Source organism: Bradysia coprophila, unplaced genomic scaffold (assembly GCF_014529535.1).
Source record: "Bradysia coprophila strain Holo2 unplaced genomic scaffold, BU_Bcop_v1 contig_232, whole genome shotgun sequence".
NCBI classification, from domain to species: domain Eukaryota; kingdom Metazoa; phylum Arthropoda; class Insecta; order Diptera; family Sciaridae; genus Bradysia; species Bradysia coprophila.
This window is the reverse complement of record NW_023503493.1, coordinates 7,072,557-7,089,321: the sequence shown is the minus strand read 5'-3', so window position 1 is coordinate 7,089,321 and position 16,765 is coordinate 7,072,557. Positions and strand designations below refer to the sequence as shown.

The following is a 16,765-nucleotide window of genomic DNA, read 5'->3' as shown; positions in this document are numbered from 1 at the left end:
TGTTTATGATATATCTCTCGTAGTCGTTGCGAACGAAGAAAATTAATAATTTTGTAATCAACTTAACGGATCAATTCCGAAACGTAGTTCCTCGTAGCTTTTACTGATGGTGAGACTAAATTGAAAAGGTTTCGACAGTACAGATGATACATTGAAATCCCAATTTAGTGCTTGAGCTCTTCAATTTCATTTTCGCTTATCCTGAAGATGCGTCTATAAAACCAAGAAAATTTCGAAAATTGATGAAAATCAAGAAGATTCGAGAAAATTTTACAAATTTCTGAAAACGTTCTTGATTTTGTGGAATCTTAGAAAATTTTGGAAAATCGAGAAAATCCAGAAAATTTTCAAAATTGAGGAAAATCAAGGAAAGATAGGCAGCGAAATGAAATAGCGATTGGTTTTTGCCACTGTTTCGATCTGTGAGAAGTATTAAGTACATCTTTCGACGTTTTGCATTAAATGCTGTTCAAAAATACCACTTTCTTATCGGGCCACGGCGACATGACAGTGGCAAGAAAATGACAAACCTCTAGGAAGTGAGTCATACATTTGTACATGTACATCTCCAGCGAATCATAAACGAAATGTTAGTTCATTTTCGTATGAAAATAAACTTCCAAACCATTTCATCATCAAACATGCTATCACATGCGGGAATGTGGTGGGCTACCACTAAAGCTGAGTTTTAACCAACATAATATTAGTACAAGTCAGACTTCACATGTTCACACTTGTAAATGTGAGGTTTCATCTGTTTCGATCACAGACAGAGAAAAAAATCCGTTGGCACTCTCACCCTTCTTCCCACCCTCAATTCATTCGGCGCAGCTACGACCCTGGCACAACCACAGCTCCATCGTATAGAAGGTGGATATTTTGTGTTCGAAAAAAAAACGAGAAAATTAATCTTTCAATTCATAATTTACCACAATAACTCTATTGGGATGGAAACACGGTGTTGTGTGTAACTTCCATATATGATATAAATGTATGTGAAGAGGAACACCGGCAGCAGCAGCAGCACAGAAGTATTATATATATTTTGTACATATTTAGTGACTAATCTGTCTGGAAATCTTATAATGTTTATGAATAGAGTGTAGATGAGTGCGGTTTGTGTATTATATACAATATGAATAGGAACATTGAACGATACATTACCGGTTGGTATATGTGCATTTCGGGTGGAAAGAGTTGAATGATCAAATATAATATTATTAAAATTACGTCACAATAACTATAAATACAGACGGAGACACACACAAACCAGAGGCACTTATAGCACTGAAACGGAAGATGGTCGGAAATTCAATATTATATTATGAAGTGAGGAGAATGAAATTGATGTTTGACAAATTGATATCAATTAATTGCCGCATTTACATCGTGTATATAACGGCGCTAGAAAGAAGAAGAAAAAAACAAATTGGAATGGAAAGAGGGGGAAGAGAGTTGGTTGGAATGGAAGAGTGAAAAGGAATGCTCGTCGGTTGTTGTTTTTTTTTCGCCATGCCATTTTGGAACTAATAAGTACAATCAATAAATTCTTCATGTCTCTTTGAGTCATCCACATATATTACAACCAAATGTGCCATGAATATCAATCGGTTTTTGTTTATTCGATGTGTGTTTGTTTATAAAGAATTGCATTTAGCATTGGATTGGATATATAAATCAATGTACGGTTGGCACGTCATATATACCTACCAAAGTCTGCAACATAGAGACACATTAATATCATTGATAATTACAATGAATAAGTCTTTGTAATAGCAGACACTCTATTATTAATATGTGTATCAACATTCAACAATCCAGCCAGCATACCGTCATATTATGTATATATACCGTCCGTCGTAGTAAAAACCAGTCATACACACAGTGTTCTTAAATCTATTAGCAATGCTAAAGTTAAATCAGAAATGCATGACTTTCACTATGTATGTAAAAGATATGCTTTAGTGCATACCATTTAAAAGAATTATTAATAATACAGGCGCCGGCAATCTTCAAAAAAAATTTTTTTTTCTTCTCTAAATTCAATCGTTCAATCGTTTTACGATTATGATTAGATATTATAGTGATATGTATAAGCTGAGGTTATAACTCTAATAAATCTTTTATTGAATGTTGAAGTAATTGTTCCTATTATTTATCTGTTGTGTGACCTCTGTGCGCTACATTCTTGCTGTTGGGTGATATTTGATATTGGTTATACATTTTGTATTTTAGAGATTAATAAAAAAGTGCCGTTCTCATACGACTTGCATTACATGCGCGCTTAGAGGATTATTGTAATAAATAAAAGATTTTATTTTTTCGAATAAAAGTTGGGTCAAAATTCATACTGTCCTACAACAAAATAATTTTGTAAGAATTTGTCTAACGTTCAGTGCGGTATCTATGGTGAAATTTGTTAGTGGGAGAAAGTAGACGGCTATGTCATCTGTTATCGTCAGCGATGACAAAAATAATAGACAAACTCTGGGCTAGTGCAATCTTATACAGAAAAATGTATGTTAAAACAATTGAAGTAATAGATTTTCCTTTATTTATAACAGCAAAAACATGTTCCAAAATCGAAGTAATAGATTTAGAATTATTACATTGAAAATTCCTTAGATCAAAGCCGCCGCCGCCGACGTCATCATTCAATATCACGCCATAAAAACACCTCAATGAAGTAGTAGATCCCTTAGAAAAAGATCTGACAATCTGATTTGTGAAAGGTTACAAATAGGTTACATCAAAATAAGTAACCGACTCGATAATTTTCCTGCCTGTGATAGGTTAATTTGATAAGTTTGGGTTTTCAGAAATCTCTGAGCAGTGTGGGGATATGTGACCCCGAGCGCGAAAGATACCCGTCACTGTTATTTATTATAAATATGTTCGTATGTTTTGTGTTCATTATAATTTATGGGAATGTCGTCTTTTGTCCACGTAAAGTTCTGCAACACACAAAAATAATTCATTCAAATGTGGAATTCAATTCCATAATTCATCTAAGTCCGTAACGACATTGTATATTGTATGAGGGTCTCAGACATGAATGCGAACAAACTTTTAAATTTGATTTTGAATTAGAAACTTGGATGATGTGGTGTGGTGTAGTATAATAGTAGAAATCTGACCTAAAGACCCAAGTATTTTGAATGGTTTTTTAAAGGAGCCGAACTCACAAATTTACAAGATCGGTCTGTCGTGTATTTTGTCGTTTTCTCAGTCGATCAGTGATGACGATGCGATGAATATCTTTTGTTGAGATAATTCTGTCAACGTGATCAGCGAAAATTAAGCGACATTTATCGTGCATACAATGTGTGCGATACATCCTTAATGACATATAAGAATCTCATTAGTCAAAGCAATAATTCATCGATTATCCTAGTCTGTTTCAGGCTTAGTTAGTATATAAGAATAGCCGTGCCCATTCAAGGTCGATCTAACTATTTCAATTCCATGCCATCTTCAATTCCATCTTTACTAATGGAATGTAAAAACACCAAGTTCTTCGTTCAACACCACACTTTTCTCGTCTTCACAACTGATTTTGATTTGTTCATTTCGATTGAATTCACGCGAATGCATTGATTCGTCAAGTTAGCAAATAACAACGAGACATGGCTAAATGCTGTGAATTTTAATCAGTCATTTTCATAAAAGAATTGAGTGTGTGTCACGCATATTGAACGACTTTTCGTATCTTTTTTATTATTTGCAAACGACATCCAATTAACTTCTTGCTGGATTTATGCGGTGACATTCTGCAATCTTTTTATTGCGATGTCACACATAAGGAACATGTGTTTTTTCGCGAGTTTGTTTTTTGTTGTTCATGGCATTTTTATTGCGCCAATTGAATTGAATTTTAATTGACTCATAAGACTGCGTATGAGAAGAAAGAATTTCTTGGCTTTCCGTGTTAGAGATCTCCTGAAACATATGTAAGATACTAACTTTACGAAAATTTGGAACATTTATTAAAAACTTGATAGCGTTGATCCACAACGATCTGACCGGGTTGTGTCACTTTTCTAAAAATTAGAAGAACACGATAAATAACCTGTCTACGACGAATCATTGAATGAATTATTACGTTCCGTATGAAACAACAATTGTAATGGTATAATTCAAGCGCAAAATTGTGCAAGATATATCATGAAAGTGATCTTGATTAAATAAACGACGAAATGCGATATCTCCGGCATATTTTTTGAGTGTGGGGGTCCATTGTCTGATGTTCATAATTCTCAACGATTTATATTCTCTTACATTGCGAGTAGCGAAAAACAATTTCGCTTCAATTTGTTTTTCGTATCATCGTAAATTCTCATTGTCTCGAGATTGCGTTCCTTCCTCAATAAAACAGACGTCGTGGAACCGATCATAAACTCAATTTATGTAAATTGTAAATGTAAATTCGGGTGGTACGCATGGACTCACTAACTTATTAGACTAGACTTTCGATTGAGAAAATCGCTTCTTAAACGGGAAAATTAGAAAGTCTGAGAAATTGTTTTTAGGGTCGGTGTACACCAGGTATGTATTTCGGACACCAAGTGTTATTTCATTGATAAAGTTTTTTTTTAATAAAAGGAAGAACACAAGGTGGCCGAATACACACACTCATACATGTCAGGAGACTGGTACCAATAAAATGATAGCTTGACTGCTCTGCGGTTTCAATGGCAGGACGTGCATCCAAACATTTTTTGTAAAAATTTCATTTGACTAATCTCATTTTTGCTGTAAATATGCCGCAAAAACCCAAGCCCACCGAAATATTTTCATTTTCAAAGAATTCAAAATAGTGAATTCGAAAAAGAGCGAAGCGAGTGTTTACGTGTGCAGTTGCGAAAATTGTTTTTTGTGGAATAATAAAAACATGAAAAACAATTGTCAGTAAATCAACAAAACGTATTGGGGACAAATTAAACATTGTCGATTTTCAGAGTAATTTTTTTAAAATTTGAGCGGGAAAAAAATGTTTTTCGCAAAGCACACCGAAAATTACCAAATGACCATTATGATGGTGTAATTTTGTGACCTACATTGTATTCTTTAATCACCATACAATCAACGAAAGTTTTTCTTCTTTAAGTTTTACTCGAAAAACCTAAGAAAACAAACACCAAATAACCGAAACTATTTCAAGATAAAAGCCATAAAAAAATAACAAATTTAATGCATTTCGAATGTTTGCTTTGCTACAATTTTTTTTTTGTTTTTATGAACTCTAACTGCGGCTGCACACAATCTAGCACACAACATTTACCGCAGCTTACAATAATAAATGTCGTTCTGGTTTTGTTCTTCTCGTTTCCATGGTTTATTGTTTGAACTCCAATCGGTTTTCGTAATGAAAATGCTGTTCTTATTGCAATAAAAACAATAATAATTATTATTACAATGACTCTGCCTCCATGCCATAAATTCTTTTTTTTCTGTTTTCTTCAGCGGGTAACAGCTAGGGACGGCACACACATTTTGTCATTATAAGGATTATGTGTGGAAAGAGATATTTTATATCGAAAATAGACCTGCAAGACATTTTATAATAACTCTACGAAAACCATCTCGGGTTTTTTTTCTGCTGGATCTTTTTTATTAAAATAACAACAGCAAAAAAACATTAATTTCAAACTGTCTTTCAAAAAGGATCGAAATAGATGAGATATATGTTAGAAGAACGAAAACAAAATTGTAATTCAGTCGTGCATAATGTTAATTGGTTGGTGCGGTTCGCAAGATCGCGAAACTATTCGAAGAAATAAATCCGATAAATTATTCGTTTTGTGATTGTTTTAAGGCATTCGCGGCTTAGTACATTTTTGTACATTAGGCGCCAAGTTTTGAGTCATCATCACCACGATCAACAGCAGTTCGTTTGATCTTATCCAGCAGACCGTTTTTTAGATTAAGCAATTTTCATCACTACACAAAGTGCCTTCTTCGCCGTATTGAGTTTCAAGTATTTTATTAGAGTTTCAGTTCTATAATAATTCGTAGAAATGCGGTGCTATACTCAGCATATTACGTATTGCATATTGAAATTAGTTATTTCTGTAACGGCGCGAAAAGTAAACTACTTTTTGACACTAGTGACGAAAAGTAACTAGTGGTAACGAGGTGGGTTAATAGATTGTTAAAATTCGGAATAAATAGGTCATTAATGAATCAAATTTATCGAAATTGTCAGATAACTGATGAAATAAATGAAAAAATCACAACGAGAAAGTATGCATCCATGCCGAATGTCTGCTGGAAAATGGACATAGTTTTGAGAATTTAGACACAATCGAATCGGTTCGCACGTTTGATAGTATCACATCTAGTGACGAAAACAATCTCTTTTCGCAACTTGTTGCATAAATACATTTTATAAACCTACACCATGAGTCAATGGTAAATGTGTGAATTAATGTCGAATCTGAGTTTTTCTTTCAAATAACCAGAGGCTACTGGTGGCTTTGGCTACAGCTACATCAATGTGTAGGCACTGCCTGGTGTCAAGGTTTGTAAATTTATTGAAGCAAAAAATTGAGTAGCTTGTCCTTGTGTATCGTGTTCTTTACCGATATTCGGCCAATAACGATGACTCATGGAACAAAAGAATTTTGTTTAAAAGGTTATTTGCTGGGCACAGCATGCCTCCACTACACTAAAATGACCAGAGAAAAATTACTGAGCACAATAGAGAATGTAATCTTCTGCTAATTTGTATCGTACATTTATGTACTTGCGGGTTACAGGTCTGTTATAACAGGAAGGGCTTGTCTAAATATTGCATTTGTTCATACCGTTTTCAATGTAATTTCGCTGAGTATCTGATTAAAGTTCATAGATCATGTAATTAATTAATTCAGCGGAACTGCAAATATTATGAGATTATGACCACTCATAGCTGACAATTTCTGCAAGAACCTGAGGGTCCTATGCATTTTTTTTATCGAAAACAGTCAACCAAAATCACAATTGCTTATCATTCCCCAAAAAAATCATTTTTTTTTTGTTTTTCGATTTTCCCTAGGCTCACTTGGAAAAGCGATTTATTATTTTCGAAATTAGTTGAAGCAAAATAGAACTAAACATATCGCCCGCTCATAAACCATTTATATAAAACTGAAACCGTATACGTTTCGGTCATATCTATATGCTATACTCATATCTCCTGTAACAGGCGCTCTGGTCGAAAGTCTCATAGCGAAAATACATACGGGACTACATAAATTTGCTGATTTTTTGTTTTGTTTTCGCATTTTTTTTCGCTTTGCTTAATATTTTTGTTCATGTTATTTCAAACATTTTTGTTGTTTCATACATCATATGGATGCCCTTTATGTACCAGCGAGTACATTCCAAGTATTATACGTTATGATAAATAGTTTTTCATTTTCATGTGCATTTTCTCAGTTCGCCCGGTTTTTAATTATAATAGCAGCAGAGACCGCGGCAGAAACTGAATCAGAAATCTAAACAGAATTATTCGTACAAAATGCTAGAGTTATAGTTATATGCTCCGACAACTGTTGGTGTTTATAACACACAAAAAAACTAAACTAAAAAGAAAATAAAAAGTAAAAAAACATTTTTAACGTCGATGTCTATGGCGGCTCATATAACCATCATATGTGTGGTGTATTTACATTTCTCATTTCGCTTCTTTTTAGTTTAATTTTAAATTTCGTCGCGTGAAGACGCAATTGTGGATATATAGAGACCTGTGTTCGCCGTGTGTTTTATTTTTCCCTGTTCGAATTTCGTTGTTGTATATTGCGCGGGTCTTGCCGTGCGATAATGTAAAAAACGTGAGTGAGGTTAACGCCGTGTTTATTGAATTAAATTGTGTGTTGCATGTACAACACACAACAAAACAGTGGGCGGATTTGAGCCGATTTTTATATTTTTCATTCGTCGTCGTCTCTTCAATAAAAAAATTTGTTTTTTTTTTCTTCTTCTTCTTCTCTTGTTTTTGTTTTGTTTTCATATAAATAACGAAATTAAGTTTTGTAAAAACAGGAAATGCATTGAAATTGGATTAAGAATGTCGATATCTTCTGTTTAAATGAATTGAAACGTTCCGTTGGGAGAGTATTAGAACGGTTTTATTGCTTTAAGTAAATTGGACATTTAATTAAAATGTGATATCGTGTGAAGCAATGTTATATGCTGTGTGTGTGCACTGCAGAGTTTGTTCGCCAGTCTGTTCTACAAAACCTTTTATAATTATTTAATTAAGTAGTTCCGAGGAAAACAGAGTTTTTTCAACTGTTTATCTCGGCCGGGTGTAGGATTCTTATCTCGCTTTTTATTTTAAAAAAAAATCATTTTACGTTTAACGTTATGATATTAATACACTTAATGCAGCTTGACAGCTCGTCTAATTTGATTACATTCCTCTTTATCGGATATTTTGACTAGAATGTCATGTGAACTGAAAATATTCGAGAAAAGAATGTTTCACCAGATAACATGAATGCCAAACCAATTGAATCAGTTTACATTCCATTTTGTATTCAGAGAAATACGGAAATTTATTGCATTACAATAACCAATATACAAAGCTGAATTTCTGGAATGCATTTCAAACATCAATTCATCAGCTTCAGAAATTCAACTTGTCTTTGGGAAAAATAATTTGAATTCAAAAGAATTGGATGGATGTGGCTGGTGTTTAGTTACCGGTTGATTATTTTCGTTTCGTTTATTCGCACTTGAACGAGAGATCGTTGAGTGCATTTTTCAGTTCAGAAAATTAATTTCCTTTCGAGAAACACAATTTGTTTTATCGCATCTCTAAAGCATTATGTAGCCAAAAGGCTCTTACTTATAAGAATGATAATTATGAACGCAACTACGACACAGAACACCAAAAATTTCTATCATTTCAGGTTACTGTACTGTAATTTATTCTTGTTCTATATTTTATGTGGGCTGGGAAGACGACTTTACAATGAAATATTTCCCTTTTCTGACCTGATGTTTATTCGTAGTCGTAGAGAATTTGTTCAATGTCTGATTACCATTCTATACAAATCAAATCTCTAGTCATTTTAAGAAACGTCTAGTCTTCTGGTATCAACAACAACGACGGCAAGAACAGCTCTGGCTGATGTTTTTTTATATATCCAAGTTTTTGATAAAACAATTGAAGTACAAGATTTTGTGTCATACACTAGAACATTTGAACAAATGAAGTAACAGATTTCATTGCTTGTCGTTTCCAAAAAGGTTGGTTGAATTTGACACCTTATTCAGAACTTTGTAGTTTATCACCATTACTCCTCCTGTCCCTGTACGAACTTGGAATAGAAACAGCCGATTTGGCTACAAGAGATGAGGACGTGGAAAGTGCTCCCTGATTGGTTATTATGCAATACGAACATTTGTCTAGCATGACTATGATTCGAAACCTGTATCATATTCCTTGCCTTACAGAATAAAATTCAAAAATATTTTCTCGAGAAGTATTCGTAGAGTGTAGTCAGACGACTAGCGGTCAAATTCAAAATCCTTCGCTTCCCCAACGTGGTAAGCGTTCGGTGGGACCGGTCATACAGCACCTCCCCGATTTTTCTAGAATTTTGTACTCACCCTCTGTCCGCCCTTTTCTAACCTATAACATCGCTTCGCACACTTTAACAAACGATCTCTTCCTCTCGTTCGAACATATGTTGCGTTGGTTGTTCAAAGTTGATGAATAAGGGCTCGTTCTCCTTCCTACCTTTGTTTAGGATGTTTTAAAAAAAGAAAGGAAGCCAACAGTATCAGATACCAACATAGTCTATCCCAAATTTTCCATTAATTGTCTGCAAATTACAAAATGCGCTCTGTCACTTGTCATTTTTCGAAATCAAATAAGTTTATCCGTTCCGTTCCCATTGAATTTATATGACAAATATTCAGGTGCATTAGAATCACGAGCATTGTGTATTATTACCCGTAAAACCCATAACTGCAATCAACTTTTACTCACACGAATCGAGCTCTGATGCATTCGTTTGATTACATTGTGAATTAAATGTTTTATTGAATTGTTCAGCTAACCGTTATGTTTTATTGAAGAGAAAAAAAAACAACAACGATCGACCCAACCTTTCATCCCAACCCATTTAAATGTTCTTTTCGACATTTTTTTTTTTACTTTGTTCGTACCTCGATCGCAAACCAAATGCAATGGCAATGAAAATTGTAAATATTTATTTTCGAAAAGAATGATTTCATTAGTGTACATAGCCAGCCGAACGATTTATCAATATTACGAATACCGTTTCGATGTGTGGCTGAAATGTGAATTGAACACAGATATTGCATTTAATACTCATGCCAATAAATAAGAGTGTACACGCCGTGTATACGCTATAAAATAATCCACTTAACCACTTCTTTTCTTGCCCCATTACTAAAACTTACATTCGTGTTGTTGTGAATCCATCCAGCCATCCATACATGCCTTGATATATTATGCTAATTATTATGTTCGTGTCACAAGTTTGCATTTTTAATGCAAAATGTAGGACGAGAGTAAGGTGTTAAAGCAGTTAAATCGTTTCGTTTGAAAAAAGGATTCCAACAAGTTTTCTGACAGTGGAGAACTTGAAGTTTCTGCAACAGGGGAACGTATATCGTATTTAAGTGGCGTCATACTGTGGATATAAATATGTTTGGGACGAATGTGTTTCGTTCTGTAACTGACATACTGCCTTTAGACTAAAGTATCCATTTACTTGATAGCACACAGTGTTCACCTTTACATCAGTTCCTCCTTGTTAAACATTCGATTGCGTCATTAAACATTGGAAAAAATGTTTCTTCCGTCGAACTGTAAAATACTTCGAAGTAATTCTTCGTGTCTTATGTGAGCACTGTTACAGTGCCACTGCATTTAAATCAAAAATTCTTGGAGTTGGTGCCACTTGTTGCAATGATCTGTGTTCTGAGTGAGAGGAAATAATGGACGTTGATTAAATTTTAAAGATCTTTGACGGTTCAATCTCTCTGATCCAAGAGAAGGTTAGGCTTTTCGATTCTGAGGTTTGCTTAGTACTTTCGGACTCTTTTCTTGTCAATTCTTTTTCAATTTCAATACAATTTCGGGTGGACTTTTCGAATTGGGAAATTTCTACTTAGGCCTGTGTAATAAATACATATCCGAAGACTAGTTCCGCCAAACGTCAATGCAATATGTAGATTAATTGTCTTAGTCGTTACAGGAACAGGTTTAATATTCGTCTAGGTGTCGAAATATCTAACGAGTGTTTAATCGTACAACCCAAAAATTATGTTCAGAAGTTGAGAAGAATTTCCTTCATTTTCACAACGCATAGAAACCGCGACTCCTTGCATAATCTTGTGGGATAAACAGAATGCAATTGCCCTACATTGGTTTTTTTTTCTCGAAAAGAACAATTTCGTCAGAACTATTACCTTCGGCTAAGGTGGGTAATAAAACCACCACGACTTCCCAAATAAAATTTAAAATTTATTTTTCTTTCTCCGTTCCATTTTCCACCGAAAAAACAGTCATTAAAAATTCTCTCGTCATAATTTCGTTTCTGTGTTTATTTAACAACATTTTTTTAAATTTTGTTTTCGTTTCACAACTATGCGATTCGCTTTGCTGAGAATTTTTTTTTTCGGCAGTTCATTGACCAACGATTCTTTCTCTGGTAATACAAAAAAAAAACACGAAAAAAATTATGCAAATTTTGTGTTTCCGAAAATGCGCTTTGTATTAAAATGCTGAGTAGATGAGATTGCATTCTAACGGACATTACGTTCGGTGTACACGAAAGACACTTTACAGTTTTACTGCATTAACAAAGCCGAATAATTCATTTCTTTTAAAAGTTGAAAGGCAAGTGTCATTCCATTAATTTGTCACTAAAAGTCGTAAATTTTACTTCAAACACTTTAATGATGCTGTTTGCTACTCTTCATGTACATTGTACATGTTAATAGTGTACCGTGGTTGTATATATATTGCATTATTGAAGAGCTCAAATTCAGCGCTCCATTCAGATAAAACGTTGTACCAATATTATTTTGTATGTTTTGTTGCATGCGTGCTGCATATAATATTGATGCGATAAAATTCAAATATTTAAATATTGCTCGGACATTTAGATAGTGTTATTTTATGGAAATTTCAAAAAACCGATTGCCAGTGACATGTACAACAGTTATATAAGCGTACATTACAATGCAATATAATTTGGTATAATTGATCATCTTCATTCACCGTTAATAATATTTTCGATTTTGACGGTATTTTGGTCGATATCGGTTATTGTAACTGGGATGGAGTGGCTTCGGGAACGGTTGGGTTGTGCGTCAATCTTGCGCACTATTTCTATGGCAATCAGGACCTAATCACTGAAGACAGTTGAATGCAAATTTTCCACATAAATGTTTAATTAAGTAGAAGGTGCAACATGTCACATTAAAATAATTTACAAAAAAATATCGAGGAAATTATCATATCAAACGGCACATTTTTGCAAGCAAACACTATTTCAATGTCGTCCAACCATTCCTATCAGTCCATTATTTCTGTAAAGTGGAACAGAATATCACTTCACGACAGTTATTTAGCGTCTGACTAAGTCAGACACTCCGCAACTCTAGGGAGTGGATCACCTCCTTGCCTATACAATTTTTATTTTAACGAGTAGTGGAATGTTTGCTAGTCTGCGTCAGGTTGATTAAGTGTTTGAGAAGTAGGACGAGTAGCTGGGACAATAACGAGCCGCTACAAGCGTTCACGATCATCTCCACAGAATTCATTATTCAATCGAAGTTATCTGTGGTCAGGCACCTGAATCTGGTGTCCATGGATATCCTCAGGGATTGTCCACTGAACATCAGCCAAAGGTAACAATACTTTCGAGCCTCTAGCGTTTTGGACTCCATGGTGGGGAGTTCTCATTGAAAAATGGAGGGAGTACGGAATGACGCAACTTTGATCTAGATTTCTCGTGAAGAGTCTTGCCGATACTCGAATCTAGTCTAAGTGTGTAATCGCTCTTACTTCGTTTGGTTCTCCGTTTACTTTTTAACAATTAGAAGGTTCCATTGTTCGTTCGTAAACGGAGCAAGTGCGTGGACAGTGGACACAATAAGGGTTAAAACCTTATTAGTCAAAATAATGCATGGGCCGAAAAATTTTATTTGAAAAATGTCTTTTTGTGACGGTTAGTGCATAACTCTCCTCAATTATAGCGGAAACGTCTTCAGAGAATTATTCTTTCCTTTGTACAGTCCAATTTGTCCAATTGTAGATTTGTAACGATCGCGATATTTGAAGTATCATTCTGTGTTTGGTACAAAATCTTTTACTTCATTTGTTGTAATTTACAACTTGCAAATATCGCGACGTAGAAACGAATACTAGAAGAGATAACGAAGAGATAACAGATGCTTAGGTGTTCGTGATCTGGTTAATCACAAAAGAGCTTTTTCAGACAATATTGATCAAAAACAACTTCATCGTTAAAAAAGCAAATCAGAATAACCATCGGTTCAGCTATAATCACTTTAATCACGAAGCAAAGTCACTCAGAAATCTTTACGTCCTCTAAACATTGTGATTGAATTTATTGCATCACTTTAGCAGCCCAATTTCTCCTTAAATTGAGGGTATGCCGCAATCATGTACTCGTTTATAACTTGGAAGTTTCTTGTCGCGAGTAAAGCTCCAAATTCTTCGTACACCTTCATGAAATACTTTGAAAGATCCGATTTACGGATGAACGGAGCAACAATTTTGAAACTGTCGTTTGCCTTGTCTATCATTCTGAATGATTCCTCTTCATCACCGCTTCTCATTGCTTTGTCAAATTTATAGGATGCATCGATCCAATCGTTCAACGCGTCATTGCCTCTTGGATCGGTTACATAGTGAAAACAATTTTCGGCCACATCAACCCACACGAGAGCGGCGTCTAAAAATTGAAAGTTACACCCAAGTAGCTCAAACTACGGTGTTGCCCCAAGTTACCGTTAATATAATTTTGATTCTGGTCCAAAACTCCACCGTCGCCTTTGTGTGGAAATTCACACGATTTTGCTCTAGCCATAGACATTGCACTTCCCATATGAACTGCTACTAGAAGCTCCAGACAAACTATTACACCAATGATTGAATACATCAAAACTCAAATAATTGAACGCTTTGACTAGACTACGATCTTCACTAAACAGGGCTCACAATTGAATGAAACACCGCATTTTATAGTTAAGCTACTTGATTCGATTACTATTTTTTTATCGGTGTGTGATTGTAATTTAAGTAGTTATTGCATTAATTCAATTAAATGGAAGGTAGACATCACACCGAAAGATTTATTGCTTTTTAAAATAAATTTCCATATCAGTCTACCAATGTTGTACTACTTCGACTATTGTTAAAACTTTTAATTTTAATTTATTTTTCACATAAAGAAATCACATGTGTGCCATGTCGTTTGAATCAGACTTATTTCATGCAAAAATGAGATTTTTTTCGCCAAACTTGAGCCCTTACTGAAATTTTGCACTCGGCATCGCCTCGGCTAGTGCTATAATAACTATTACGTCACTGTGCAACAAAATTCATACATCGCACAGTAAGTGAACAGCTACAATTTTCCCTTTTTAATAAAACTACAGTTTTACTGACCTGAAAACAAGTTTAATTAGAGAAGTATAAAAAAGTGGGGATTCAAAAAAGTTCGGCTTATCGCTTGAGCAGCCATTAAATTCTCAGACTTTAGATATTCAAAGAATTCAAAGGATTCAACGGTAACGGTAATCCTCCTTCGTTGACTTTACAACCGATTGCCTCTCTAAATTGAGGATACGCTGCAACCATATATTCGTTGATTTCTTTTAAATTTCTTGTCTTGATCACGGCTCCAAATTCGTCGTAAATCTTCAAGTAAAACGTTGACAGTTCCGGTTTGCTCAGGTACGGAGCCAATGACTTGAAACTCTCATTGCATACATCAAACAATCTGAACGCTTCGTCTTGGTCGCCGGCAATCATTGCTATGTTGAATTTAAGAGAAGCATCGATCCATGTGGTCAACGCCTCCGTGCCTCTCGGATCGTTGACATAGGGAATAGTATTTCTAGCTACATCAATCCAAGCGAAAGCAGCGTCTGGAATTAAAATCGTTCGGTTGAGAGTGCACAATTCGAAATTACGATGTACACGAGCATTGAATTTACCGTTTATGTAGGCTTCCGCGTTGCCCAAAATTCCACCACTACCCTTATTTGGAAAGGCACACGTAAGTCCTTTTACCACATTCGATACTAGACCTTCGCTAGAAACTGCTACGAAAAAACCCAGGAAAAATGCTACGAACAATTTATTCATTTTTCTGAAATATAATTGAAGTCATTCGTCAGCTTAGATTATACACAACCAGTCTGGAACTGATAATATCGTCAAAATGTGCAAAGCTTAAAATCTTGAATGATTTTAGGCACACTGTTTTATGAGACACTTTAGGATCCACTTCAACTCACCACTTCACTTTGACTCTTCCCACCAATATTTTTGAACTACAAAATCTGCACACTACCAGTGTCCACTACGAGTTGCTTTAAACAGCACTTCCGATCGAATGAAACTATTTATTTATGCTACTGAATTGAACACTCATTACATCCGTATTTGTGCTGTGCAAACGAATTTTATTGGAAAGGTTAATTAAGTTGAAGGTGAAACCCCGCACCGAAAAAAATTGTCATTATCAGTCCATTAAATAAAATTACGACAGTTGTTATTAAAACGTATACGTAATCTGCATCCAGCCTGGGACAAAGTAATGCATTTCGTCATGGAACTTTGCCCCTACTCTTCGCAATCACTAAATTTCAGTGGCGACCCTTTGAATTTAAAATGATTTTTGTAAATAAAACAGGGATTTCCTTGTAAGCAATCACGTTGACACTCGAATGTTTTGGATCTTGTTCAAAGCAACAAGATTTTGCCTCAGTCCGGGAGTCGAAAAGCGAATTTCTCTCTCGCACATTTGAACTAGAAGTTGTACTTCCAACTTCTCGGGCCGATTATGGCGAATGAATGTACGTTTCAATAATTCGATATACTGACCAACCTCAATTTGTGGATGCATTTGAACTGTTGCTTCATGCACTCGTTGCGTGACATCAAACAGCCATAGTCCGTGTAGACTGATTAAATTCGGAGTTGCCCACCCGGAAAGATGATCCATAATCAAAAAAACCCTGTGATCTATAGTGTTCGCATACTTCTCGCGGTGAAATTTTTTTTGAATCGGACACACCATTTTTGTTTCCGGACGTTTATGGTGCTATCGATAGGTAATTTCAAGGTGATCATTTCGTAGAAGAAGAATTTTTTTAAAACGACCTCTCCGGCTCGGGGCGACTCTAAGAAAATTTCAAAATTTCAAAATCATGACTTTTTCAGAAAATTTTTCCCCGAAATGAAACGACCCGGCCGGTTTTGATCTAATGGTAGTTTGTAGAGAATTGACAGACGATTCTAATAAAAGTATCGTCGGGTCGAAAGGTTGTAGCTGTGAGTCAGAATGAGGCATCAAAGTCCAATTTTATGGTTTTGTCAATGAGCACCCCAACCGATTTTTCATTTTATTGGCTTAAAATGAAGGCTAGCACATCCCATTTAACATATCAAAAAATTGAGAGGGGTTTTTTCAATTTTTTCAACAAATCTTAAAAAACTTTCTTATGGGTGCCCACATTCCTGAGATTTTTTAATGGAAAT

The 16,765-nt window shown here is 35.0% G+C and overlaps 3 protein-coding genes across 8 annotated transcripts in view; 1 reads left to right on the top strand and 2 right to left on the bottom strand.

Annotated features, from left to right (window-relative positions):
- The window catches only part of LOC119076005 (dystrophin, isoforms A/C/F/G/H), a 339,975-nt gene that overhangs the window by 302,847 nt on the left and 20,363 nt on the right, over window positions 1–16,765 (top strand). The gene's annotated exons all lie outside the window — the stretch shown is intronic.
- On the bottom strand, window positions 13,503–14,205 carry LOC119076159. The gene is made up of 2 exons (XM_037182843.1): window positions 14,006–14,205; window positions 13,503–13,949 (listed from the first exon to the last, which is right to left on the bottom strand). The coding sequence occupies exons 1-2, from the start codon at window positions 14,154–14,156 to the stop codon at window positions 13,615–13,617; spliced, it is 486 nt and encodes a 161-aa protein (XP_037038738.1). The 5' UTR covers window positions 14,157–14,205; the 3' UTR covers window positions 13,503–13,614.
- On the bottom strand, window positions 14,656–15,604 carry LOC119076154. Its single transcript, XM_037182838.1, has 3 exons — window positions 15,520–15,604; window positions 15,217–15,371; window positions 14,656–15,147 (listed from the first exon to the last, which is right to left on the bottom strand). Exons 2-3 carry the CDS (start codon window positions 15,365–15,367, stop codon window positions 14,756–14,758), a joined length of 543 nt encoding a protein of 180 aa, XP_037038733.1. The 5' UTR covers window positions 15,368–15,371; window positions 15,520–15,604; the 3' UTR covers window positions 14,656–14,755.

Coding starts and splice junctions, on each gene's coding strand:
- LOC119076154 (XM_037182838.1), bottom strand. CDS start 15,367: ATGAATAAATTGTTCGTAGCATTTTTCCTGGGTTTTTTCGTAGCAGTT. Junction 15,148..15,216: donor CGCGGAAGCCTACATAAACG/GTAAATTCAATG, acceptor TTTTAATTCCAG/ACGCTGCTTTCGCTTGGATT.
- LOC119076159 (XM_037182843.1), bottom strand. CDS start 14,156: ATGTATTCAATCATTGGTGTAATAGTTTGTCTGGAGCTTCTAGTAGCA. Junction 13,950..14,005: donor GAATCAAAATTATATTAACG/GTAACTTGGGGC, acceptor TTCAATTTTTAG/ACGCCGCTCTCGTGTGGGTT.